Source organism: Tachyglossus aculeatus, chromosome Y4 (genome assembly GCF_015852505.1).
Source record: "Tachyglossus aculeatus isolate mTacAcu1 chromosome Y4, mTacAcu1.pri, whole genome shotgun sequence".
NCBI lineage: Eukaryota > Metazoa > Chordata > Mammalia > Monotremata > Tachyglossidae > Tachyglossus > Tachyglossus aculeatus.
In genome coordinates, this window is record NC_052096.1 from 3,643,363 (window position 1) to 3,668,609 (window position 25,247).

The following is a 25,247-nucleotide window of genomic DNA, read 5'->3' on the forward strand; positions in this document are numbered from 1 at the left end:
TAGTGCCTCAGCTCTGGGAAATATTTCTCAGCGCCCCCCTCAGAATTTAAATATATTTAAAACAACAAGAGGGGGGAAAAGAGGAGAAGAAGTCGAAAACTTTTATATATACAATATAGGGATCATTTTTTTTTTGGCCCCGTTTTCTCTCTCTTGCCTCCTGTGGGGGGGGGGGGGAGGGAAGCCTTCCCCACAGACACACAGGGCCCCCCCCCCCCCGTCGATTTTTCTCCTCAGGAAAAATTTTTTTTGGGTTTTTTTTTTCCCCCATCCTCTCCCCCTCCCCTCAGACGGAGGGGTTGATGGTGGGGGGGTGGCCCGGGTTTTTTGGGGGCTGGGGGAGGAGGTGAGGAGGACGAAGAAGGAGGAGGAGGAGGAGGAGGTGGTGGTGGCGGTGGGTGGGGGGTGGTGGGGGGGCCAGAGCCGCAGGATGGCTTCCCCTCTGAGGGACGAAGAGGAGGAGGAGGAGATGGTGGTGTCTGAGGAGGAAGAAGAGGAGGAAGAGGGCGAAGAGGAGGAGGAGGACGACGACGACGAAGAGGACGACGACGAGGAGGGAGCCCGGCACAGGCACGACCGCGGCCGCCACAGCCCCCCCGGCTGCCACCTCTTCCCGCCGCCGCCGCCGCCGCCCCCTCCGCCGCCGCCCTTGCCGCCCCCGCCGCCGCCGCCGCCAGGTAAATCACCAGACCGCCTCCCCCGCCCCGACCCCCTCCCGGCCTTCCCTTCCCGCCTTCCCGCCCGCGAGGCCAACGTTCGGGGGCCGTTGGGCGCGCGCGGGGCCAACGTTCGGAGGCCGCTGGGCGCGCGCCCAACGTTCGGAGGCCGTTGGGCGCGCGCGGGGCCAACGTTCGGAGGCCGTTGGGCGCGCGCGGGGCCAACGTTCGGAGGCCGTTGGGCGCGCGAGGCCAACGTTCGGAGACCGCTGGGCGCGCGCGGGGCCAACGTTCGCAGGCCGTTGGGCGCGCGCCCAACGTTCGGAGGCCGTTGGGCGCGCGCGAGGCCACCGTTCGGAGGCCGTTGGGCGCGCGACGCCAACGTTTGCGGGGGGAGGGGGAGAGCGCGAGGCACCCACCGCGCGGCCGGAGACGAGTCGAGTCCGGGGGCGCGCGGCCGGAGAGCGATCGGGGCCGGTCCAGCCTCCCCACCCCCCCCCCTCCCCCGCCGCCGTCGCCGCCGCCGCCGCCGCGAGCCCCAACGGCTTTGGAACTCTGGGCGCGAGCCGTGCGCGCGGACGGAGGCGACTCGGTCGCAGCCGTTGGGAGGGGGAAGGGTTGGCCGTGTCTGGGTGGGTTCTTTTTTTTTTTTTTTTACCTCCTTCCCTTCCCTCTGTCGCTGGGGAAGGAGGGAGGGAAGAGAGGGAAGCCTCTGGGTCTGAGGTGGGGAGAAGCGGCGGCTGAGAGCGAGATGAGGGGCCCCCCCGCTGACCGCCGCGGGGGCTTTGCGCGAGACCGCAGGGACCCCGGCGGCCGCAGAACGGCCGCCGCCGTGGGGCGAGGGGGGAGTTCCCTTTTTTTTAATCTTTTATTCGGGAGGGACCCCGCGACACCCTTCCCTTCGTTCCCCCGCCCTTCACGCACCCAGGCCCCTTCAGCCGGGGGAGGCACGTGGGGGGGTTGTATGTGTTTTTTTGTGAGGGAGGGGGGTGGCCCGAGCTTTCTACACAAACCACTCCCGGGCGGGAGACACTCGCCCCCGGCTTGGGAGCCCCATTATGGGGGGAGGGCCTGAAGGGAAAGCAGACCCCGCGACATCCTTCCCTCACGCACCCAGACCCCTTCAGCCGGGGGAGGCACGTGGGGGGGTTGTATGTGTTTTTGTGAGGAAGGGGGGTGGCCCGAGCTTTCTGCACAAACCACTCCCTGGCGGGAGACACTCGCCCCCGGTTTGGGAGCCCCATTGGGGGGGAGGGCCTGAAGGGAGAGCAGACCCCGCGACATCCTTCCCTCACGCACCCAGACCCCTTCAGCCGGGGGAGGCACGTGGGGGGGGGGGTTGTATGTGTTTTTGTGAGGGAGGGGGGTGGTCCGAGCTTTCTACACAAACCACTCCCGGGCGGGAGACACTTCCTCCGCCGCCCCCGGTTTGGGAGCCCCATTAGTGTGGGGGGGGGGGGAGGGCCTGAAGGGAGAGCAGACCCCGCGACATCCTTCCCTCACGCACCCAGACCCCTTCAGCCGGGGGAGGCACGTGGGGGGGGGTTGTATGTGTTTTTGTGAGGGAGGGGGGTGGTCCGAGCTTTCTACACAAACCACTCCCGGGTGGGAGACACTTCCTCCGCCGCCCCCGGTTTGGGAGCCCCATTAGTGGGGGGGGGGGAGGGCCTGAAGGGAGAGCAGACCCCACGACATCCCTCCCCCCGTCGCCCCTCGGGGGAGAAGGGGATCCTTCTTTCCCTCGGCTTTCAGCCGGGGGGAGGCACGTGGGGGGTTGTATGTGTTTTTGTGAGGGAGGGGGGTGGCCCGAGCTTTCTACACAAACCAGTCTCTGGCGGGAGACACTCCCCCCCTCCGCCGCCGCCGCCCCCGGTTTGGGAGCCCCATGGGGGGGGGAGGGCCTGAAGGGAGAGCAGACCCCGCGACATCCTTCCCCCCGACGCCCCTCGGGGGAGAGGGGGATCCTTCCTTCCCTCGGCCTTCAGCCGGGGGAGGCACGTGGGGGGTTGTATGTGTTTTTGTGAGGGAGGGGGGTGGCCCGAGCTTTGTACACAAACCACTCCCTGGCGCGAGACACTCGCCCCCGGCTTGGGAGCCCCATTAGTGGGGGAGGGCCTGAAGGGAGAGCAGACCCTGCGACATCTTTCCCCCCCGCCGCCCCTTGGGGGAGAGGGGGATCCTTCCTTCCCTCACGCACCTTCACGCACCCAGACCCCTTCAGCCGGGGGAGGCACGTGGGGGGTTGTATGTGTTTTTGTGAGGGAGGGGGGTGGTCCGAGCTTTCTACACAAACCACTCCCTGGCGCGAGACACTTTCCCCCCCACCTCAGCCGCCGCCGGTTTGGGAGCCCCATTAGTGAGGGGGGAGGGCCTGAAGGGAGAGCAGACCCCACGACATCTTCCCCCCCCCCCCCCGCCGCCCCTCGGGGGAGAGGGGGATCCTTCCTTCCCTCCGGGGGAGGCACGTGGGGGGTTGTATGTGTTTTTGTGAGGGAGGGGGGTGGCCCGAGCTTTGTACACAAACCACTCCCTGGCGGGAGACACTCGCCCCCGGCTTGGGAGCCCCATTAGTGGGGGAGGGCCTGAAGGGAGGGCAGACCCTGCGACATCTTTCCCCCCGCCGCCCCTCGGGGGAGAGGGGGATCCTTCCCTCGGCCTTCAGCCGGGGGAGGCACGTGGGGGGGTTGGTTGTATGTGTTTTTGTGAGGGAGGGTGGTGGCCCGAGCGTTGTACACAAACCCCTCCCTGGCGGGAGACACTTCCCCTCCACCAACCCCCGGTTTGGGAGGCCCATTGCGGGGGGGAGGGCCCGAAGGGAGAGCAGACCCCGCGACATCCCTCCCTCCGCCGCCCCTCGGGGGAGAGGGGGATCCTTCCTTCCCTCGGCCTTCACGCACCCAGACCTCTTCAGCCGGGGGAGGCACGTGGGGGGTTGTGTGTGTTTTTGTGAGGGAGGGGGGTGGCCCGAGTTTGGACACAAACCACTCCCGGGCGCGAGACACTTGCCCCCGGTTTGGGCGCCCCATTAGCGGGGGAGGGCCTGAAGGGAGAGCAGACCCCGCGACATCCCTCGGAGGGGGGAAGGGGATCCTTCCTTCCCTCGGCCTTCAGCCGGGGGAGGCACGGGGGGGGGGGTTGTATGTGTTTTTGTGAGGGAGGCTGGTGGCCCGAGCTTTGTACACAAACCACTCCCTGGCGGGAGACACTTCCCCTCCGCTGCCCCCGGTTTGGGAGCCCCATTGGGGGGGAGGGCCCGAAGGGAGAGCAGACCCCGCGACATCCCTCCCTCTGCCGCCCCTCGGGGGAGAGGGGGATCCTTCCTTCGCTCGGCCTTCACGCACCCAGACCTCTTCAGCCGGGGGAGGCACGTGGGGGGTTGTATGTGTTTTTGTGAGGGAGGGGGGTGGCCCGAGTTTGGACACAAACCACTCCCGGGCGCGAGACACTTGCCCCCGGTTTGGGCGCCCCATTAACGGGGGAGGGCCTGAAGGGAGAGCAGACCCCGCGACATCCCTCGGAGGGGGGAAGGGGATCCTTCCTTCCCTCGGCCTTCAGCCGGGGGAGGCACGTGGGGGGGGGGGTTGTATGTGTTTTTGTGAGGGAGGCTGTTGGCCCGAGCTTTGTACACAAACCACTCCCTGGCGGGAGACACTTCCCCTCCGCTGCCCCCGGTTTGGGAGCCCCATTGGGGGGGAGGGCCTGAAGGGAGAGCAGACCCCGCGACATCCCTCCCCCCGCCGCCCCTCGGGGGAGAGGGGGATCCTTCCTTCCCTCGGCCTTCACGAACCCAGACCCCTTCAGCCGGGGGAGGCACGTGGGGGGTTGTATGTGTTTTGGTGAGGGAGGGGGGTGGCCCGACCTTTCTACACAAACCACTCCCGGGCGCGAGACAGTCGCCCCCGGTTTGGGCGCGGGGGGAGGGCCTGAAGGGAGAGCAGACCCCGCGACATCCCTGGGGGGGGGGGGAAGGGGATCCTTCGTTCCCTCGGCCTTCAGCCGGGGGAGGCACGTGGGGGGGGGGGGTTGTATGTGTTTTTGTGAGGGAGGGGGGTGGCCCAAGCGTTGTACACAAACCACTCCCTGGCGGGAGACACTCGCCCCCGGTTTGGGAGCTCCATTAGTAGGGGGGGGGAGGGCCTGAAGGGAGAGCAGACCCCGCGACATCTCCCCCCCCCTCCGCCGCCCCTGGGGGAGAAGGGGATCCTTCCTTCCCTCGGCCTTCAGCCTGGGGAGGCACGTGGGGGGGGTTGTATGTGTTTTTGTGAGGGAGGGGGGTGGCCCGAGCTTTCTACACAAACCACTCCCTGGCGCGAGACAGTCGCCCCCCGTTTGGGAGCCCCATTAGTGGGGGGGGGGCTGAAGGGAGAGCAGACCCCGCGACATCCCTCCCCCCGCAGCCCTTCGGGGGAGAAGGGGATCCTTCCTTCCCTCGGCCTTCAGCCGGGGGAGGCACGTGGGGGGTTGTCTGTGTTTTTGTGAGGGAGGGGGGTGGCCCGAGCCTTGTACACAAACCCCTCCCTGGCGGGAGACACTTCCCCTCCGCCAACCCCCGGTTTGGGCGCCCCATTAGGGGGGGAGGGCCCGGAGGGAGAGCAGCCAGCCCCTCCCCCGGCCCCCCTGTGACGCCAGGGCGCCTTTCCAGGCTCCCGGGGTGGGTGACCCCGTGGGCGGCCCTCACACCCCGGCGGGCGGGCGGGCGGCCGGCGGCGACACGGTGACCCCCGTGTCCCCGCGTGACCCCAAGCGGCACCGGACTCAAGTCCCGCCTCGGCTGCTGCCGCCGCCGCCGCCGGCGGCCACTCGCTCGGGCCGCACCCTCGCCACCACGGCCGCCAGCCCTGCTCCCGGCTCCCATGTTTGGTTTTGTTCTCCGCCTCCCCCTTCTAGACTGTGAGCCCACTGTTGGGTGGGGACTGTCTCTAGGTGTTGCCGACTTGTACTTCCCAAGCGCTTAGTACAGCGCAGAGCACACAGTAAGCGCTCAATAAATACGATTGATTGGCCGAGGGGGGGACGACGACAACAACGACACACCATTGGTTTCTCTCCCCCGCCCATGACGCCCCCTCACCCGAGTCGTTCAATCAATCAATCAATCGTATTTGTTGAGCGCTTTACTGTGTGCAGAGCACGCCTGGGAAGTCCAAGCTGGCAACATAGAGAGACGGTCCCTACCCAACAGCGGGCTCACAGTCTAGAAGGGGGAGGCAGAGAACAAAACATGTTAATAAAATGAATAGATATGTTTCTAGATATGTTTCACAGTCTTCTAGACTGTGAGGCCACTGTTGGGTAGGGACTGCCTCTATATGTTGCCAACTTGGACTTCCCAAGCGCTTAGTACAGTGCTCTGCACACAGTAAGCACTCAATAAATACGATTGATTGATATGTACAAGTAAAATAAATAGAGTAATAAATACATACAAACATATATGGTTGTCCCACGGGGGGCTCCCCGTCTCCAGTCCCCTCTGACAGATAGGGAACTGAGGCACAGAGAAGTGAAGTCACACAGCTGACAATTGGTGGAGCCGGGATTTGAACCCATGACCTCTGACTCCAAAGCCCGTGCTCTTTCCACTGAGCCATGCTGCTTCTCAGCCATCCTGTTTCTCATTATATACATTCCACTGGTCATCCCCTCCATCCCCCTGCCTCCGGGCAGCTCTGCCCCCAATCCGTCCCAGGGCAGATCGCCAGCCTTTTTGCCCCGCTCACCAACCCTGCCCTAAAAGCATAATAATGAGAGCATTTATTAAGCGCTTACTATGTGCAAAGCACTGTTCTGACATCCGATATCCGTCCCCGTGCATTTATCAAGACCTGCTTTTCCAACGTCGTCGTCCACGTAGGTTGCTGTGATCAAAAGCGGACCGTTTGAATGTAATTTGGGGGGTGAGAGAGGAGGTGATAGAGAAGTAGGGTTCGTGGCGACGGATATTTTATTTGTTGCCAGCGAACAAGGCCACAGTGTAATTAGAAGAAACCGTTCCTTTCCCTGGGTGGGTGGGTGGATGGAGGGGAGGAACAAAAGGGAGAAACTTCAGGAATGTCAGAGAGAAGAAAGAGGGAAATAGAGGAAAGGAGGAAGGGTGAGATAGGGATGAAGGGGGAGGTGCAGATTGTGACTAAATGCCCTCCTCCCCCGACCCAGAGAGTGAAAATCGATCCTTTGAAAAGAATCAGAATTTTTTTTAATTCCTTTTTGGAGAAACCACCCCTCCCCCGAGGAAAGGAGGTTTCTTAGAGACTTTTGACTTTCACAGCCTCTTCTCGAAAGAGAACGGGGGCAGGGACGAGAGTCCCCAAATTCCCCTTTGTTCCCCATTTTAGATAGAGTCCCAGCACTTGTTTGGCCCAGAATGAGCAGAGAAGGCTGAGGAAGTGGCACTTTGGCTTCCCAGACACCCTCTTCTACATTTCTTTGGGGGGGTTGGCTAGTCAACTCATCTGCAACTGCCCCCTTCCCTCGCCCCCATGACCTCCCCACCGGCCTCCCACAATTTTTATTTCCCCATCTGGGCCAGCCAGCTGACCCAGATACACCTCCTCAAATGACTTTCAGTGGCAAAAAAGCCCTCAGAAAATGTATTTTTAGCACCGCATGTTCCCAGGTAAGGTGCCTAGTTCGAACAAACCAAACTCCCCCCCCGCCCCTCCGGACTCCTTGTCTCGAAGGAGAAATGGTCGGCTTTTTTTTTTTTTATTTCAAAAATGGCTTTTTCACTCATGATTCAAACCACCACGTTTGTCTCTGGCCCAACTTTTCGGTCCTCCCCCTCCCAACATCCGTTGTTCGGGAATTAAGACCCGTCCAGATCCCTCCCCCCCCCCCCCCGAAGAAATCTGTAAGGATTGAGGGGTTGGGGGGCCTCTTAAGGAAGGGGGAAGACTTCAAAACTCGCTCTTTCTTTTCTTTTCCTTCCCCCCCACCCCTTGGCCCCTTTCCTTCCTGTTGCAAAGAATATAGAAATATATATGGTGATGGGGGGGGGGGGAGGGCCTCATGGAAAATTCTAGTAGTTTCTTAGCAAAAGGAAGAAAAATACAAACCCACCCTCTCCTCCCAGCACGCATGTGCGTGTTCCTATTATGGTGGTTGGGGGGGAGGGGAAAGGGGGGAGGGAAATTCGGGGAAGAAAAAAAAATATATGTGTGTGTGTGTGTCTGTGTGTGATTGATGACAAGCTTATAAAAGGGAGGGAGGAGGTGGGCCAACTCCCTCCCCTCCTCCCCCTGAAATGAGGGGAAGGAGGCCGGGCCAACAGAGTGGCGGGCCAGACGGAGGAGTGCAAACAGTGCCCCGGTGGCTTTGATGGCCGCCTCCTGCTCCGATGCTGAGGAGGGGCGGGTACCCCGTCCTCTCCCCCCCCGCCGGTTTCCTCCCTCGATGTCACTCCTTCCCCCAAGGCCGGGAGCCCCCCAACTGCCCCGGGATCAGGGAGCAGCGGCCTCCCCGGGAAACCTGCATATATGTTTGTACATATTTATTACTCTATTTATTTAGCAATCAATCAATCAATCGTATTTACTGAGCACCTACTGTGTGCAGAGCACTGGACTAAGCGCTTGGGAAGTCCAAGCTGGCAACATACAGAGACAGTCCCTACCCAACGGTGGGCTCACAGTCTAAAAGGCTTGTTTTATTTTATGAAGATTTATTTTACTTGTACCCAACAGTGGGCTCACAGTCTAAAGGAGACTTGTTTTATTTTATGAAGATTTATTTTACTTGTACATATCTATTCTATTAATTTTATTTTGTTAATATGTTTGGTTTGGGGCTCACAGTCTAAAAGACTTGTTTTATTTTATGAAGATTTACTTTACTTGTACATATCTATTCTATTTTATTTTGTTAATATGTTTGGTTTGGGGCTCACAGTCTAAAAGACTTGTTTTATTTTATGAAGATTTATTTTACTTGTACATATCTATTCTATTTTATTTTGTTAGTATGTTTGGTTTTGTTCTCTGTCTCCCCCTTTTAGACTGTGAGCCCATTGTTGGGTAGGGGCTGTCTCTATATGTTAACAACTTGGACTTCGCAAGCGCTTAGTACAGTGCTCTGCACACAGTAAGCGCTCAATAAATGCGATTGATTGATTGATTGATTGATTGACCGGCAGGGAGGGCGGCGCTGGTTGGATTTCCCTCCTCTGGGAGCCAGTTGGGGGCGCTGCCGGCCGGTCAATCAAGCAATCAATCAATCGTATTTATTGAGCGCTTACTGTGTGCACAGCACTGTACTAAACGCTTGGGAAGTACAAGTTGGCAACACATAGAGACGGTCCCTACCCAACAGTGGGCTCACAGTCTAGAAGCTTAGTACAGTGCTCTGCACACACTAAGCGCCCAATAAATACGATTGATTGAAGCTGTGGGGAACCCCGGAGTCCCGAGGGGAGGACCGAGAGGTGGCTCTGTATGTGTGTGTGTGTGTGTGTGTCTGTGTAGAGGGGGCGGGGGCCGGAGTCCTGGGTCCCAGAAGGGTAAGCCCCCTAGCCTCGGACTCTGGACCCTTGGGTTTTGAAGAGAAAGGGCAGGGCAAGATCCATTCTTTCATTCATTCAATCGTAATAATAACAATAATGGCATTTATTAAGCGCTTACTATGTGCAAAGCTCTGTTCTAAGCGCTGGGGTGATTACAAGGTGATCAGGTTGTCCCACGTGGGGCTCACAGCCTTCATCCCCATTTTACAGATGAGGTCACTGAGGCCCAGAGAAGTGAAGGGCACGGGCTTTGGAGCCAGAGGTCATGGGTTCAAATCCTGGCTCCACCAATTGTCAGCTGTAGGACTTTGGGCAAGTCACTTCAGTTCTCTGGGCCTCAGTCCCCTCATCTGTAAAATGGGGATGAAGACTGTGAGCCCAAAGTGGGACAACCTGATCACTTTGTATCCCCCCAGCGCTGAGAACACTGCTTTGCACATAGTAAGCGCTTAACAAGTACCATTATTATTATTATTAAGTGACTTGCCGAAAGTCACACAGCTGACAAGCGGCAGAGGTGGGATTTGAACTCATGACCGCTGACTCCAAAGCCTGGGCTCTTTCCACTGAGCCACGTCGAGCACTAAACACTTTCTGGGTGCAGAGCACTGTGCTAAGGGCCGGAGTCCTGGGTCCCAGAAGGGTGAGTCCCCTAGCCCCGCGGTTTGGACCCTTGGGTTTTGAAGAGAGAAAGGGCAGGGCAAGATTCATTCGTTTATTCATTCAATCGTGTTTACTAAACACTTTCTGGGTGCAGAGCACTGTGCTAAGGGCTGGAGTCCTGGGTCCCTGAAGGGTGAGCCCCCTAGCCTCGTGGTTTGGACCCTTGGGTTTTGCAGAGAGAAAGGGCAGGGCAAGATTCATTCGTTTATTCATTCAATCGTATTTACTAAACACTTTCTGGGTGCAGAGCACTGTGCTAAGGGCTGGAGTCCTGGGTCTCGGAAGGGTGAGCCCCCTAACCTCGCGGTTTGGACCCTTGGGTTTTGAAGAGAGAAAGGGCAGGGCAAGATTCATTCGCTCATTCATTCAATCGTATTTACTAAACACTTTCTGGGTGCAGAGCACTGTACTAAGCGCTTGGAGACATGCAATACAGCACTAAAGATCTTCATCCAAGACACACACACGCAGAAGGGCCGTAAGCTCCCCGGGAAACAGGAGTTTCTCCTATGGTGAAGGGGAGCAAGGGGCCCGGATTCATTCATTCAGTGGTATTTACTGAGCGCTTACTGTGTGCAGAGCATTGTACTAACTGCTTGGGAAGTACAAGTTGGCAACATAGAGAGATGGTGGGGTCCGTTGGTCAGGAAGTGAAAGTGACCTGCTGAGGGCTTCCCTTCCTCTCCCACAAGTGAGAACCCGTCGAAGGGGAGCAAGGACCCTTGCTATTACTCTGCTTAATTATTTATTTTATTTATTTATTTATTTATTGTTTATTTATTTATTTTACTTGTACATATCTATCCTATTTATTTTATTTTGTTGGTATGTTTGGTTTTGTTCTCTGTCTCCCCCTTTTAGACTGTGAGCCCACTGTTGGGTAGGAACTGTCTCTATGTGTTGCCAATTTGTACTTCCCAAGCGCTTAGTACAGTGCTCAGCACATAGTAAGCGCTCAATAAATGCGATTGATGATGATGATGATGAAGGACCCTGGGTCCCTGAGGGGAAGCAGGGTGACAGAGGGGGCCTGGGTCCTAGAAAGGGAAACCACGGCCTTGAGGCCTGTTAAGTCTTCCCTAATTTCCCTTTTGTTTGGAGCATTCATTCATTCAATCGTATTTATTGAGCGCTTACTGTGTGCAGAGCACTGGACTAAGCGCTTGGGAAGTACAAGTTGGCAACACATAGAGACAGTCCCTACCCAACAGCGGGCTCACAGTCTAGAAGGGGGAGACAGACGACAAAACAAAACATATTAACAAAGTAAAATAGATAAATCAGTCTGGGAAGGCCTAGTAGATCACCATCATCAATCGTATTTATTGAGCGCTTACTGTGTGCAGAGCACTGGACTAAGCGCTTGGGAAGTACAAGTTGGCAACACATAGAGACAGTCCCTACCCAACAGCGGGCTCACAGTCTAGAAGGGGGAGACAGACGACAAAACAAAACATATTAACAAAGTAAAATAGATAAATCAGTCTGGGAAGGCCTAGTAGATCATCATCATCAATCGTATTTATTGAGCGCTTACTGTGTGCAGAGCACTGTACAAGTTTGCAACATATAGAGACAGTCCCTACCCAACAGTGGGCTCACAGTCTAAAAGGGGGAGACAGAGAACAAAACCAAACGTACTAACAAAACAAAATAAATAGAATAGATATGTACAAGTAAAATAAACAAATAGAGTAATAAATATGTACAAACACATATACATATATACAGGTGCTGTGGGGAAGGGAAGGAGGTAAAATGGGGGGGATGGAGAGGGGCTAGTCCATCATAAAAGTTTAACAAAAACCATTAAAAAAAATCAAAAGCCCCCCCCCAAAAAACAAAAACTTGAGTTGGGGTGGGAGGGGGACGTAGACTGTGAGCCCACTGTTGCAGCGTGCAGGGTGGGAGGGGAGACTGGGATTGCGAGCCTGTTGTTGGGTAGGGACCGTCTCTATACGTTAATAATAATGATGGCATTTACTAAGCGCTTACTATATGCAAAGCACTTCCCAAACGCTTAGTATAGTGTCCTGCTCACGGTAAGCGCTTAATATGATTGAATGAATGAGAAAGTGTGGCCCCAGGGTTTTGGGAATGGGGTGGGGGGGCCTCCAGGCCCGGCTGGCCTCTCCCGCCTCTTTCTCCCTGGCGCTTCAGCTGCGGGTGGGACAGGTCCAGCTGGTTGGGGCAGTGCTGGAGGCCGGGAAGGGGAGCCCAGAACTGGCTGGGCCTCCCACGAACTTGGGCGTCAGCCGAGTCTGAGCCTCTGAGCCCTCGGGTGTCTGTCTGGCCCACCCTGGCCCGCGGGCGCCGAACCCACAGAGGACCAACGGCAGCCCCAGGCCCAAGGAGGGGAGGCAGGGAGGAGGCTGGGGATGAGGCTGAAGGGGTGGGCAGCCTTCATCATGGGCCCCCATGAAGCGAGCCTGCCAAAGGCAGTTACGGCCCCTCTGCGTGTGTGCATCTTGGATGCCCATCCTCTGCCCATCCGCCAAGCTAGCTCTCTTCCTCCCTTCAAGGCCCTATTGAGAACTCACCTCCTCCAGGAGGCCTTCCCAGACTGAGCCCCTTCCTTCCTCTCCCCCTCGTCCCCCTCTCCATCCCCCCCTTCTTACCTCCTTCCCTTCCCCACAGCACCTGTATATATGTATATATGTTTGTACATATTTATTACTCTATTTATTTATTTTACTTGTACATATCTATTCTATTTATTTTATTTTGTTAGTATGTTTGGTTTTGTTCTCTGTCTTCCCCTTTTAGACTGTGAGCCCACTGTTGGGTAGGGACTGTCTCTATATGTTGCCAATTTGTACTTCCCAAGTGCTTAGTACAGTGCTCTGCACATAGCGCTCAATAAATACGATTGGTGATGATGATGATGATGAGGATCTTTATTGCTGTATTGCACTTTTCCAAGGGCTTAGCACAGTGCTCTGCACCCAGAAAGTGCTTAGTAAATACGATTGAATGAATGAACAAATGAATCTTGATGTGGACAGGACGTACGTCTGTATAATAATAACGATGGTGGTATTTGTTAAGCGCTTTCTGTTCTAAGTGCTGGGGTAGGTACAAGGTAATCAGGTTGTCCCACCTGGGGCTCACAGTCTTAATCCCCGTTTTACAGACGAGGGAACTGAGGTGCGGAGAAGTTAAGTGACTCGCCCAAGGTCACAGCAGACAAGTGGAGGAGCCAGGGTTAGACTCCCAAGCCCGTGCTCTTTCCACTGAGCCACGCTTTATGTATGCCTGACCCCGGGAGCAGAGAGGGGGGTATGTGTGTGGGCGAGCGGGTAGTTATGTGGACGTCTGCATTTGTACGTAAGCAGTGTGTGAGTCCTCGTGTCTGGGAGACAGTCACTGTGGGCCTTGTCGTTGCATATGTGTGGCAGTGCGTTTGCGCGGATGGCGTGTGATGGTGTGCATTTCTGCTTGTGTTGTGGGATGGGTGCACGCGCGTGAGAATGTTGTGGGTGTGTGTTTGTCGGGGGTGTGTTCGTAAATGTTTCCCCGCGGGTGTTTGTACTTTTGTGTCGGCACCTGGGCCTGGGACATCTCTGAAGGGGTCTCTGGGTCTCTCTCTGTGAACACGGTGTGGATGCCCCTCCTCTCAGCCAGTCAGGAAGGGTCGTTGCCCCCGAGACCCCCTCCCCAGCCCCAGCCAACTCTGACGGGCCTCTCTCCCTGTGGAGGCTCCCAGTAGCAATCAGGGCCCTGGGTCACAGGCCACTGGGGTCAGAGCCTGGCGGATAGGGGTGGCGGGGGGGTCCGGACGTTAGGGTCTCTGAGAGGAACTGGGAGTGGAGGGGAGTACTGGGGCCCTGGGGACTCCCACCCTGATGGCACTGGCTGGAGAGGAGGGCCCAGGTATGCGTCGACGATAGTAGTAACGGAAACAGGAGTTTCGCCTGTGGTGAAGGGGGAGCCCTGTGGAGGCTCCCAGTAATAATAATAATGATGGCATTTGTTAAGCGCTTACTATGTGCAAAGCGCTGGGGAGGTTACAAGGTGATCAGGTTGTCCCATGGAGGGGGGCTCACAGTCTTAATCCCCATTTTCCAGATGAGGTAACTGAGACCCAGAGAAGTTAAGTGACTTGCCCAAAGTCACACAGCTGACAACTGGCGGAGCCGAGATTTGAACCCATGACCTCTGACTCCAAAGCCCGGGCTCTCTCCACTGAGCCAAGCTGCTTCTAGTAGCCACCAGGGCCCTGGGTCACGGGCCACTGGGGTCAGAGCCTGGCGGATAGGGGTGGCATTGGGGGGAGGCCGGACGCTAGGGTCTCTGAGAGGAACCGGGAGTGGAGGGGAGTACTGGGGCCCTGGGGACTCCCACCCTGATGGCGCTGGCTGGAGAGGAGGGTCCAGGTATGCGTCGCCGATAGTAGTAACGGAAACAGGAGTTTCGCCTGTGGTGAAGGGGGAGCCCTGTGGAGGCTCCCAGTAATAATAATAATGATGGCATTTGTTAAGCGCTTACTATGTGCAAAGCGCTGGGGAGGTTACAAGGTGATCAGGTTGTCCCATGGGGGGGGCTCACAGTCTTAATCCCCATTTTCCAGATGAGGTAACTGAGACCCAGAGAAGTTAAGTGACTTGCCCAAAGTCACACAGCTGACAACTGGCGGAGCCGGGATTTGAACCCATGACCTCTGACTCCAAAGCCCGGGCTCTCTCCACTAAGCCAAGCTGCTTCTAGAAGCCACCAGGGCCCTGGGTCACGGGCCACTGGGGTCAGAGCCTGGCGGATAGGGGTGGCGGGGGGGCCGGACGCTAGGGTCTCTGAGAGGAACCGGGAGTGGAGGGGAGTACTGGGGCCCTGGGGACTCCCACCCTGATGGCGCTGGCCGTAGAGGAGGGCCCAGGTATGCGTCGCCGATAGTAGTAACGGAAACAGGAGTTTCTCCTGTGGTGAAGGGGAGCGAGGGGCCCGGATGCTGGGGTCCTTTAGTCTGGAAGTGAAAGTGACCAGCTGAGGGCTTCCCTTCCTCTCCCACAGGGGCCAGGGCAGTTGGAGGTGCTGGGGCACGGCAGGGTCAGGGGGCGGGGGGGGAGGGAGGGAACCACTGGGGAAACAGAAACGGAGGCCAAGGGGCTTCCCCGGCTCTCTTCCCCTTCCTCTCCCGCCACTAGCCCTCCCGCACTCACCTCCACCTTCCCACCATCTCCCACTCGCCTCAGGAAACCAGGTGCCTGGGTCTGCCCCTCCCTGCGCTCTCTTTGCTGTCCCTCAGCCCAGGCCCCCCCTCTCCCCCAGGAACTCAGGCATCCTGCCCTTGGGGTCTCGTGTCCCCCACACCCACAGGCACAGAGAGCTGTCAAGTCTTGTGTGTTCTCCCTCCTTCCTCTCCCCCGCAGCCTTGGGGTCAGGCCGGGCCGGCAGCTGGGCACGGCTCTCGTGCACGCTCGCTCTCTTTCTTGTCTCTCTCACTCCCGCAGGCCGGGCAGGGCGCCAGCTGGCAGGAGGGAGGCCGGCCTCCCCTGGCAGGGACCCCGGGGACCCGCTCCAGCCGGAGCCCGTGGCCCGAAGCCGGCTCCCCGAGCGGGAGGGGAGGCGGGATTTCCCGGCGGTGCTCCCCCGCTGACCCTTTCCAACGTGGCTTCTTCCAGGCGCGAGGCCTTCCCCGTCCTCACCCAGGGCAGAGGGCCCAGATCCCCGGGTCCCTGAGGGGAACTGGGGGCCCGGGAGGGGAGAGGGGCCGGGGGGGGCCTGGATCCCGACCCATAGATGTCCTCTGTCTTCCCCACCACTCCCGCAGATGAAGAGGACATCAGGCTCACCGCTGGGGCTCTGGGCGTAAAGAAGAGGAAACGGGGGCCGAGGAAACAGAAAGAAAACAAGCCAGGGAAACCCCGGAAGCGCAAGAAACTTGTGAGTACAATGGCGGGGTGGGGGACGGCCTTGTGGGAGGGCAGGCAGAGCTTAGTGCAGGCGACCCCCTCTGCTATACTTCACCATCCGATTTCCCCACATCCAAGCTCGGAAGGGGCCCCCCCGCCCCTCCACAATCCCTGGTCCGGACCGCTTCCGACCAACCCCTTAGCTCCCCAAGGCCAGCCAGGGTGATACTTGGGGACCCAGGCACGAGAACCCATTGTCCCCACCCCAGGACAGCGAGGAGGAGTTGGGCTCAGAGCGGGATGACTACCGGGAGAAGTCAGAGAGCGGGGGCAGCGAATACGGCACCGGCCCGGGGAGGAAGCGGCGGCGGAAACACCGGGAGAAGAAGGAGAAGAAGACCAAGCGGCGGAGAAAGGGGGAAGGGGATGGAGGCCAGAAGGTGAGCAAACCCGGGGGGGGGCGGGGGGGGGTCGTCCCGGGGAGTGACATAAACCCCTTGAAAGGACCAGATTGGCCAGACCTGAGGAGAGGGCGGCTGTGCCCCTCGCTGGGGGCACGTGATGTAGTGGTTGATCTGGCCAACTTGTACTTCCCAAGCGCTTAGTACAGTGCTCTGCACACAGTAAGCGCTCAATAAATATGATTGATTGATTGGCTGACTCATGCCCCTGGCTGGGGGACTGAGAGGACGGGGGGACGCTCCAATTCCCGAGTCCCCGGAGATGGTGATTGGCCCAGTGGGACTGGGAAGTCCGGGAAAGGTCGGTTCCGGGGGGCGGAGGTTAAAGGGACCAGGAGGATAGTGAGATTGGGGGTGTTTCGGGACGGGTGGGATAATCCAGCAAAGCAGGAATTGAGGAGTTGAAGGAATCGGGGGACAGAGGTGACAGGAGGGAGAAGGCTCGGGAGATGCCAGGGTAGACAGGGCCCTTGGCAGAGGGTCTGGGGTGTCGTTGGGGGTCGGGGGGTGGGGCGCCCAGACAGCTACCCTTCCCGGCCCCCTCCTCTCGCTCTCCAGGTGGAGCAGAAGTCATCGGCGACATTGTTGCTGACCTGGGGGCTGGAAGACGTGGAGCATGTGTTTTCAGAGGAAGATTACCACACACTCACCAACTACAAGGCCTTCAGCCAATTCATGAGGTAAGCCGGCCGTGGAGCCCTTCCCTCCGCTGCCAGGTAACAGTGGGGCCTGTCCATCGGTCCATCCATCCATCCATCCATCCATCCATCCATGAGAGTGGCACTCCCCAGCTGAGGGGCTGGGGAACCAGGGTTCCCCCTGGCTCTGCAGCCCCACAAATGGGGGACCCACAAGGTCCTGTCTCTCCCAGGGTGCGATACGGTCTATTAGAGTCAAGACCACCAGACCACTTAGGTCATAGACCCGGGACTCCCATCAGCTCCGTGGTTAGTACAGTAAACTGTCCTCTCCCAAGCGCTTAGTCCAGTGCTCTGTGCACAGTAAGCGCTTGATAGATACAATTGATTAAGGAGGAGCACTGAGGAGTGGAAGAGCACGAGCTGAATCCCGTGAGCTCGTGCACCCCCAAAGGGGTTCCGGCTTCCATGTTTCCTGGGTTGGATTTCCCAAACACTGTCTCCCACTACCCGACACAACAGAGGTGTCCCTTCTGTCCCGCCTCGTGTCCCACCAGAGTCCACATTCATTCATTCATTCATTCATTCAATCGTATTTATTGGGCGCTTACTGTGTGCAGAGCACTGTACTAAGCGCTTGGGAAGTACAACTTGGCAACATGTAGAGAGGGTCCCTACCCAATAATGGGCTCACAGTCTAGAAGGGGGAGACAGACAACTAAACAAAACATGCAGATGGGTGTCAATTCATCAGAACAAATAGAAATAAAGCTAGATGCACATCATTAACAAGATAAATAGAGTAGTAAATATGTACAAATAAAATAAATAGAGTAATAAATCTGTACAAACATATACAGGTGATGTGGGGAGGGAAAGGAGGTAGGGCGGGCGGGGTGGGAAGGAGGAGAGGAAAAAGGGGGCTCAGTCTGGGAAGGCCTCCTGGAGGAGGTGAGCTCTCAGTGGGGCTTTGAAGGGAGGAAGGGAGAGAGCTTGGCGGATCATCATCATCATCATCAGTCCGTATGGAGCTTCCAAGACCCCCATAAATCGGCTCAAGGGCTGGCTGCAGGGGGAGAGCCCAGACTTGGGACAGTTGAGGAAGCAGCATGGCCTAGCGGATAGAGCTTGGGCCTGGGAGACAGAGGATCTGGGTTCTAATCCCAGCTCCTCCCCTCTCCTGAGGTGTGACCTCGGGCAAGGCACTTCACTTCTCCTTACCTCAGTTCCCTCATCTGTAAAGTGGGGATTAAGACTGTGAGCCCCACTTGGGATATGAATTGTGTCCAACCTGATTAAGTTGTTTCTCCCCCAGCGCTTAGAACAGAGCCCGTCACATAATAAGCGGAAAAAAAAAAGGCTGGGCGGGGGGTCCACCTCTGAACCGGAAGAGAAGCAGTGTGGCTCAGTGGAAAGAGCACGGGCTTTGGAGTCAGAGATCATGGGTTTGAATCCTGGCTCCGCCGCTTGTCAGCTGTGTGACCTTGGGCAAGTCACTTAACTTCTCTGGGCCTCAGTTATCTGTAAAATGGGGACTAAGACTGTGAGCCCCACGTAGGACAACCTTGATCACCTTGTATCCCCCCCAGCGCTTAGAACAGTGCTTGGCACATAGCCTTAACAAATACCACCATACGTGGCTCAGTGGAAAGAGCACGGGCTTTGGAGTCAGAGGTCATGGGTTCGAATCCTGGCTCCACCACTTGTCAGCTGTGTGACCTTGGGCAAGTCACTTAACTTCTCTGGGCCTCAGTTACCTCATCTGTAAAATGGGGACTAAGACTGTGAGCCCCACGTGGGACAACCTTGATCACCTTGTATCCCCCCCGGCGCTTAGAACAGTGCTTGGCACATAGTAAGCGCTTAACAAATACCACCATGCGTGGCTCAGTGGAAAGAGCCCGGGCTTGGGAGTCAGAGGTCGTGGGTTCGAACCCCGGCTCCGCCACTCGTCAGCTGTGTGACTTTGGGCAAGTCAGTTCACCTCTCTGGGCCTCAGCTATCTCATCTGTAAAATGGGGATTAAGACTGTGAGCCCCCCGAGGGACAACCTGATCACCTTGTAACCTCCCCAGAGCTTAGAACAGTGCTTTGCACATAGTAAGCGCTTAATAAGTGCCATTATTATTATTATTATTATTATTATTATTATTATTACTATTGTTATTATTATGATTATGACCCCACCTTGCCTCCTGGTGACTGGATTCAGGAGCACAGGGCAAGTCAGGGAGAGCCCGGATTCTGAGCCTCTGCCCCGTGCCTCTCTCCCACCCTGCCAGGCCGCTGATCGCCAAGAAGAACCCCAAGATCCCCATGTCGAAGATGATGACCATCCTGGGAGCCAAATGGCGGGAGTTCAGTGCCAACAACCCCTTCAAGGGGTCTGCTGCGGCCGTGGCAGCGGCAGCCGCGGCCGCGGCAGCCGCGGTGGCCGAACAGGTGTCGGCCGCCGTCTCTTCGGTCACGACCACCACCGCGGCGGTGACAGCGGCTTCCCCGGGGCCCCTGGCCCCTCCGCCCCCTCCGGCCCCTGACGCCCAGCCCCCACCCATCCGCAGAGCCAAAACCAAAGAGGGCAAAGGTGAGTGACTCGGCTTTCGGATTGGTCCTCCCGTTCATTCATTCATTCATTCAGTCGTATTTATTGAGCGCTTACTGTGTGCAGAGCACTGGACTTAGCGCTTGGGAAGTCCAAGTTGGCAACATATAGGGACGGTCCCTACCCAACAGTGGGCTCACAGTCTAGAAGAGGGAGACAGAGAACTAAACAAAACATATTAACGAAATAAATAGAATAAATATGTACAAATAGAGTAATAAATACGTACAAACATATATACAGGTGCTGTGGGGAGGGGAAGGAGGTAAGGTGCGGGGGATGGGGAAGGGGAGGAGGGGGAGAGGAAGGAGGGGGCTCAGTTTGGGAAGACCTCCTGGAGGAGGCCTTGATTATCTTGATTATCACTTGATTATCATCTTGATCACTTGATTATCTTGTATCTATCCCAGAGCTTAGTACAATGCCTGGCAAAGAGTAAGTGCTTAATGCCATTAAAAAAATTAAAAGCCCTGTCCCAGTGGTGGATGTAACAATATAGGCGTTTATATTGAAAAAATGTCAGCCGTGGTGGCTTTTCTGTACCATGTCTTGATCCTCATTGAATAGGTTACTATTACCTGCTTTTCCCATACCACATCATCACATATCACACTGTGACCAGTAATGACTGAGTTTCTGAAAATCATAAATCAGTCCGCTACTATCTCAACAATGAAAAATAATAATAATAATAATAATGGCATTTATTAAGCTCTTACTAATCAGTCAATCGTATTTATTGAGCGCTCCCACCTCGCACCCCCCAAGGCCGTGCCCCTCTAGGGTTCCCCAGGGTCTGAGACCCCCCCCCCCCCCCGGCCGGCTCTTCTTTGCTCCTCTAGGGAATGTGTCTCCTCTGTCCGGCCCGGAGAAGCCCCCCAATGCCTCCCCATCCTTCCCTCTCACAGGGCCCGGCCACAAGAGACGCAGTAAGAGCCCACGGGTGCCCGACGGGCGGAAGAAGCTGCGGGGGAAGAAGATGGCACCCCTCAAGATCAAATTGGGGCTGCTGGGTGGGAAGCGGAAGAAGGGCACCTCGGTGGGTGTGGCCCCCACCCCCGGGCATGGCCTTGAGGTAGAGCTGGAAGGGGCTGGGAGTCCAGGCATCTGGGACCCTTGGAGGAGTGAGGTCAGGTGGGAGGAGATCTATAGGGGGCTGGGAGTCCAGGGGCCTGGGAGAGAACAGGGGGCACGGATGCCTGCATTCCTGCTTAGTTCAGCGCTTGGCACATAGTGAGCGCTTAACAAATGCCACATCTGGGACCTCTAGATGGGGCCGAGGTACGGGGCCGGAGAGCACGGGGTCTCCAGAGGCGACGGGGATCCCAGCTGGGGGAGTCGGGGTCCAGAGGGGCCGGGTCGGGCCCCCCTGACGGATCGGGGCTGGGGCCAGTTTGGCTTCCAGGGGGAGGAGGGCCCTGAGCCCGAGGCGGAGGAGTCAGACCTGGACAGCGGCAGCGTGCACAGTGCCTCCGGTCGGCCCGAGGGGCCCGGCCGCACCAAGAAGGCCAAGCGCGGGCGGCCGGGGAGGAAGAAGAAGAAGGGTGAGGGGCGCCTGGGATGGGATGGGATGTGGGGCGGGCAGGCGGCTGGGGGGGTGAGTTGAGGGGCCACCCGGTCCGCCCTCCGCACCCCGGTGACGCCTCTGGGTTCTGCGCAGCGGCCGGGGAGGAGGAGGTGGACGGCTACGAGACGGATCACCAGGATTATTGCGAGGTGTGCCAGCAGGGCGGTGAGATCATCCTGTGCGACACCTGCCCCCGCGCCTACCATCTGGTCTGCCTGGACCCCGAGCTGGACCGCGCCCCCGAGGGCAAATGGAGCTGCCCTCATTGTGTGAGTAAAGGGGCCGGCACTGCCAGCCTCCCTCACTCCACCCCCGCCCCGGCACGGATCCTGCCCCGTGACCACCGCCACCCGCTCTCCCTGGTCCCCTTACCCCTCCCCACTCCTCCCCACCCCCTCTTCTTGGTCTCCCTGATCCCCCTTTCCGCCACCCCCTCTCCCTGGTCTCCCTTCCCCTTTCCCAGGTCAATCAATCAATCAATCGTATTTATTGAGCGCTTACTATGTGCAGAGCACTGTACTAAGCGCTTGGGAAGTACAAATTGGCAACACGTAGAGACAGTCCCTACCCAACAGTGGGCTCACAGTCTAAAAGGGGGAGACAGAGAACAGAACCAAACATACCAACAAAATAAACTAAATAGGATAGAAATGTACAAGTAAAATAAATAAATAAATAAATAGAGTAATAAATATGTACAACCATATATACATATATACAGGTGCTGTGGGGAAGGGAAGGAGGTAAGACGGGGGGATGGAGAGGGGGACGAGGGGGAGAGGAAAGAAGGGGCTCAGTCTGGGAAGGCCTCCTGGAGGAGGTGAGCTCTCAGCAGGGCCTTGAAGGGAGGAAGGTCCCCTTTTCCCCTGCACACCCCCCCTGGTCTTCCTTCCTCTCCTCCATCTGTCCTTACTCCCCTTTCCTCCCTACACCCTTCTCTTGATCCCCCCGACCCTGTTTCCTCTTTCATTCATTCAGTCGTATTTATTAAGCGCTTATTGTGTGCGGGGCACTGCACTAAGCGCTTGGGAGAGTACAACACAACAATAAACGGACACATTCTTTGCCCGCAAAGAACCGACAGACTAGAGGGGGAGACAGACATTAATGTAAATAAATGAATTAGAGATATACATATAGGGGCTGGGAGTGGGGATGAACAAAGGGAGCAACTCAGGGCGGCGCAGAGGAAGTGGGAGAAGAGGGGACCTCCTCTCCCTGGCCCTCCTTGCTCCTCCCCCATTCTCCCCATTCCCCATCCCCTCCCATCTCCTCTCCCCAATCTCCCTGGTCTCCTACTTCCCATGCCTCCTTCTCCCAAACGATCCCCCTTCCTCCTCCCGGCTTGCCCCTGGTCCCCCCCGCTCCTCCTCACCGCCCCTCCCTGATCGCTTTCCCGTGGGGCCCAGCCGAGTCGGGAGGTGTCCGGGGTGGGGAAGGGGGGCAGTGGGATGACTTCCCCGTGCCCCCTGCCCGTGGGGCCCACAGGAGAAGGAGGGCGTGCAGTGGGAAGCCAAGGAGGAGGAGGATGAGGATGAAGAGGAACTGGAGGAGGAGGGGGAGAAGGAGGAGGAAGATGACCACATGGAGTACTGCCGCGTGTGCAAGGATGGCGGGGAGCTTCTCTGCTGCGACGCCTGCATCTCCTCCTACCACATCCACTGCCTCAACCCGCCGCTGCCCGACATCCCCAACGGGGAGTGGCTCTGCCCCCGCTGCACGGTGAGACCCCTTGCCGACCCCCCCCTCCACCCATATCCCGCTGCTGGGGCACCTGTCTCCTGCGTCCCCAGCCCAGCCTCCCTGCCCCTCCTGGGACCAGGCACCCTCTATCTTGGCTGCCATCCTGGGACCTGGGCACCTGTTCTCTGAGTTATCTCCCCAGGACCCGGATACCTTGTGTCCCGGCTGCCTTCTTGGGACGCGGGCATCCTGTGTCTCGGCTGCCTTCCTGGGACCCTGACCCCCAATAATAATAATAATAATGATGATGGCATTTGTTAAGTGCTTACTATGAGCCTGTTCTAAGAGCCGGGGAGGTTACAAGGTGATCATGTTGTCCCACGGGGGGCTCACAGTCTTAATCCCCGTTTTACAGATGAGGGAACTGAGACCCAGAGAAGTGAAGTGACTTTTTCCAAAGTCACGCAGCTGACGGCTGGCGGAGCCGGGGTTTGAACCCATGACCTCTGACTCCAAAGCCCGGGCTCTTTCCACTGAGCCACGCTGCTTCTCTGCGACCTTGATTGAGCTCATCTCAACCCCTCCTCTAGCCCCCCAAACTCCTCAAGCACCCAAGCATCGTGACCTGATGATCTTCTTTCTTTCCCTCTGATACACTGTATCTCTCGCTATCTCTCTTGTCTCTGTCTCCCACAACCTCAACGTGGCTGTCTCTGTGTGCCTTCTTCCCTTTTGCTGTTTTTCTCAAATGCCTCTCTCTGCCTTTCTCTCTGTTGTTCTCTCTCGCTTTGCCCATCTCTGTCCCTGTCTCTCCATGTGCCTGCCCCTCTGTCCCCGTCTCCGTCCCACACAGTGTCCCGTGCTGAAGGGCCGGGTTCAGAAGATCCTGTACTGGCGGTGGGGGGAGCCCCCCCAGGCGGTGGCGGCCCCCCGGCTGGCCGAGGGGGACCCCGAGGCCCCGTCCCCCCGCCCGCTGCAAGGCCGCTCGGAGCGCGAGTTCTTCGTTAAGTGGGTCGGGCTGTCTTACTGGCACTGCTCGTGGGCCAAGGAGCTGCAGGTACCTGATCATCATCATCATCAATCGTATTTATTGAGCGCTTACTATGTGCAGAGCACTGTACTAAGCGCTTGGGAAGAACTCCCCCGGTGCCCCTCGCCTCCCTCCCGCCCAGTCTCCCAACTCCAGCTCCACTCCCTTCGCTAGCCCCGCTAGTCCGACTCTTCCCAGTGGTCTGTCAGTCAATAATAAAAATACTAAGCGCTGTGGAGGACACAGGCAAATGGAGTTGGACACAGTCCCTGTCCCACGTGGGGCTCACAGTCTCAATCCCCTTTACCAGATGAGGGAACTGAGGCACAGAGAAGGGAAGTGACTTGCCCAGGGACATATAGACAACTGACAGATCATGGATTAGAACCCATGACCTCCTGTCACTCACGGCCCATGCTCTATCCACTATCCGTGGTATTAATTGAGCACTTGCTGCGTGCAGAGCACTGGACTAAGCACTTGGGAGAGGACTGTAAAGATCCCTGTCCTCAAGGGTAGTGCAAACAATCAATCAATCAATCAATCGTATTTATTGAGCGCTTACTGTGTGCAGAGCACTGTACTAAGCGCTTGGGAGAGGACTGTAACGATCCCTGTCCTCAAGGGTGGTGCAAACAATCAATCAATCAATCAATCGTATTTATTGAGCGCTTACCGTGTGCAGAGCACTGTACTAAGCGCTTGGCAAGTACAAGTTGGCAACATATAGAGACCGTCCCTACCCAACAGTGGGCTCACAGTCTAAAAGGTGGTGCCTTCGATCCTTACCTCTCCCACCAGGGCAGGAAATGTGTCTGTTTCTTGTTCTATTGGGCTCTCCCAGGCGCTTAGTACAGCGCTCTGCCTACTGCAAGCGCTCAGTAAATACTTTTGTGCGAGCATTGTACTCTTCCTTGGCTTAGTCCAGCGGTGTGCACACATCATCAATCGTATTTATTGAGCGCTTACTGTGTGCAGAGCACTGTCACTCAGTATATTCCATTGATTGATTGATTGATTGATTGACTTCATCCCGGTTTCTGTTCTCCATCCTTGTCCCCCCACCCCGGCCCCCGACCTGGAAATTTCCCCCCGCCGTCGTCGGCTCCTCCTGCCTCTGGTGGTCCTCTTCACTCCCTCCGTCCCTCAGCCCGTCACCCCCACAACCCCGCCGGGCTGCCCCCGTCCGTTCCCCGGCCCGGCCCGGCCGCCCCCCTCCCACCTCTCTCACCCCCTGTCCCCCTCCCCCGGCCCCCCCAGTTGGAGATCTTCCACCTGGTGATGTACAGGAACTACCAGCGGAAGAACGACATGGACGAGCCGCCGCCGCTGGACTACGGCTCCGGGGAGGACGACGGGAAGAGCGACAAGCGCAAGAGCAAGGACCCGCAGTACGCGGACATGGAGGAGAAGTTCTACCGCTACGGCATCAAGCCCGAGTGGATGACCGTACACCGCATCATTAACCACAGGTCCGGGCCCGGGGGGCCCCGCAGGAGGGGCTTGGGGAGGAGGAGGGCCGCACGGGCCGGACCCCTCCCAAATTTGTATATATGTTTGTACATATTTTTTTTACTCTATTTATTTATTTAATTGATTCG

General features: G+C 57.5%; 1 protein-coding gene across 1 annotated transcript in view; it reads left to right on the forward strand.

Annotated features, from left to right (window-relative positions):
* The first annotated feature begins 430 nt into the window (after window positions 1–430).
* Window positions 431–25,247, forward strand: part of CHD3 (chromodomain helicase DNA binding protein 3) — a 46,711-nt gene continuing 21,894 nt past the window's right edge. The window contains exons 1-11 of the mRNA XM_038769088.1: window positions 431–677; window positions 15,584–15,696; window positions 15,935–16,105; window positions 16,685–16,806; window positions 19,047–19,348; window positions 20,275–20,405; window positions 20,760–20,910; window positions 21,027–21,202; window positions 22,422–22,655; window positions 23,470–23,673; window positions 24,907–25,118. Coding sequence (XP_038625016.1) covers window positions 431–677; window positions 15,584–15,696; window positions 15,935–16,105; window positions 16,685–16,806; window positions 19,047–19,348; window positions 20,275–20,405; window positions 20,760–20,910; window positions 21,027–21,202; window positions 22,422–22,655; window positions 23,470–23,673; window positions 24,907–25,118 — 2,063 coding nt within the window. The remainder of the gene's footprint in view (window positions 678–15,583; window positions 15,697–15,934; window positions 16,106–16,684; window positions 16,807–19,046; window positions 19,349–20,274; window positions 20,406–20,759; window positions 20,911–21,026; window positions 21,203–22,421; window positions 22,656–23,469; window positions 23,674–24,906; window positions 25,119–25,247) is intronic.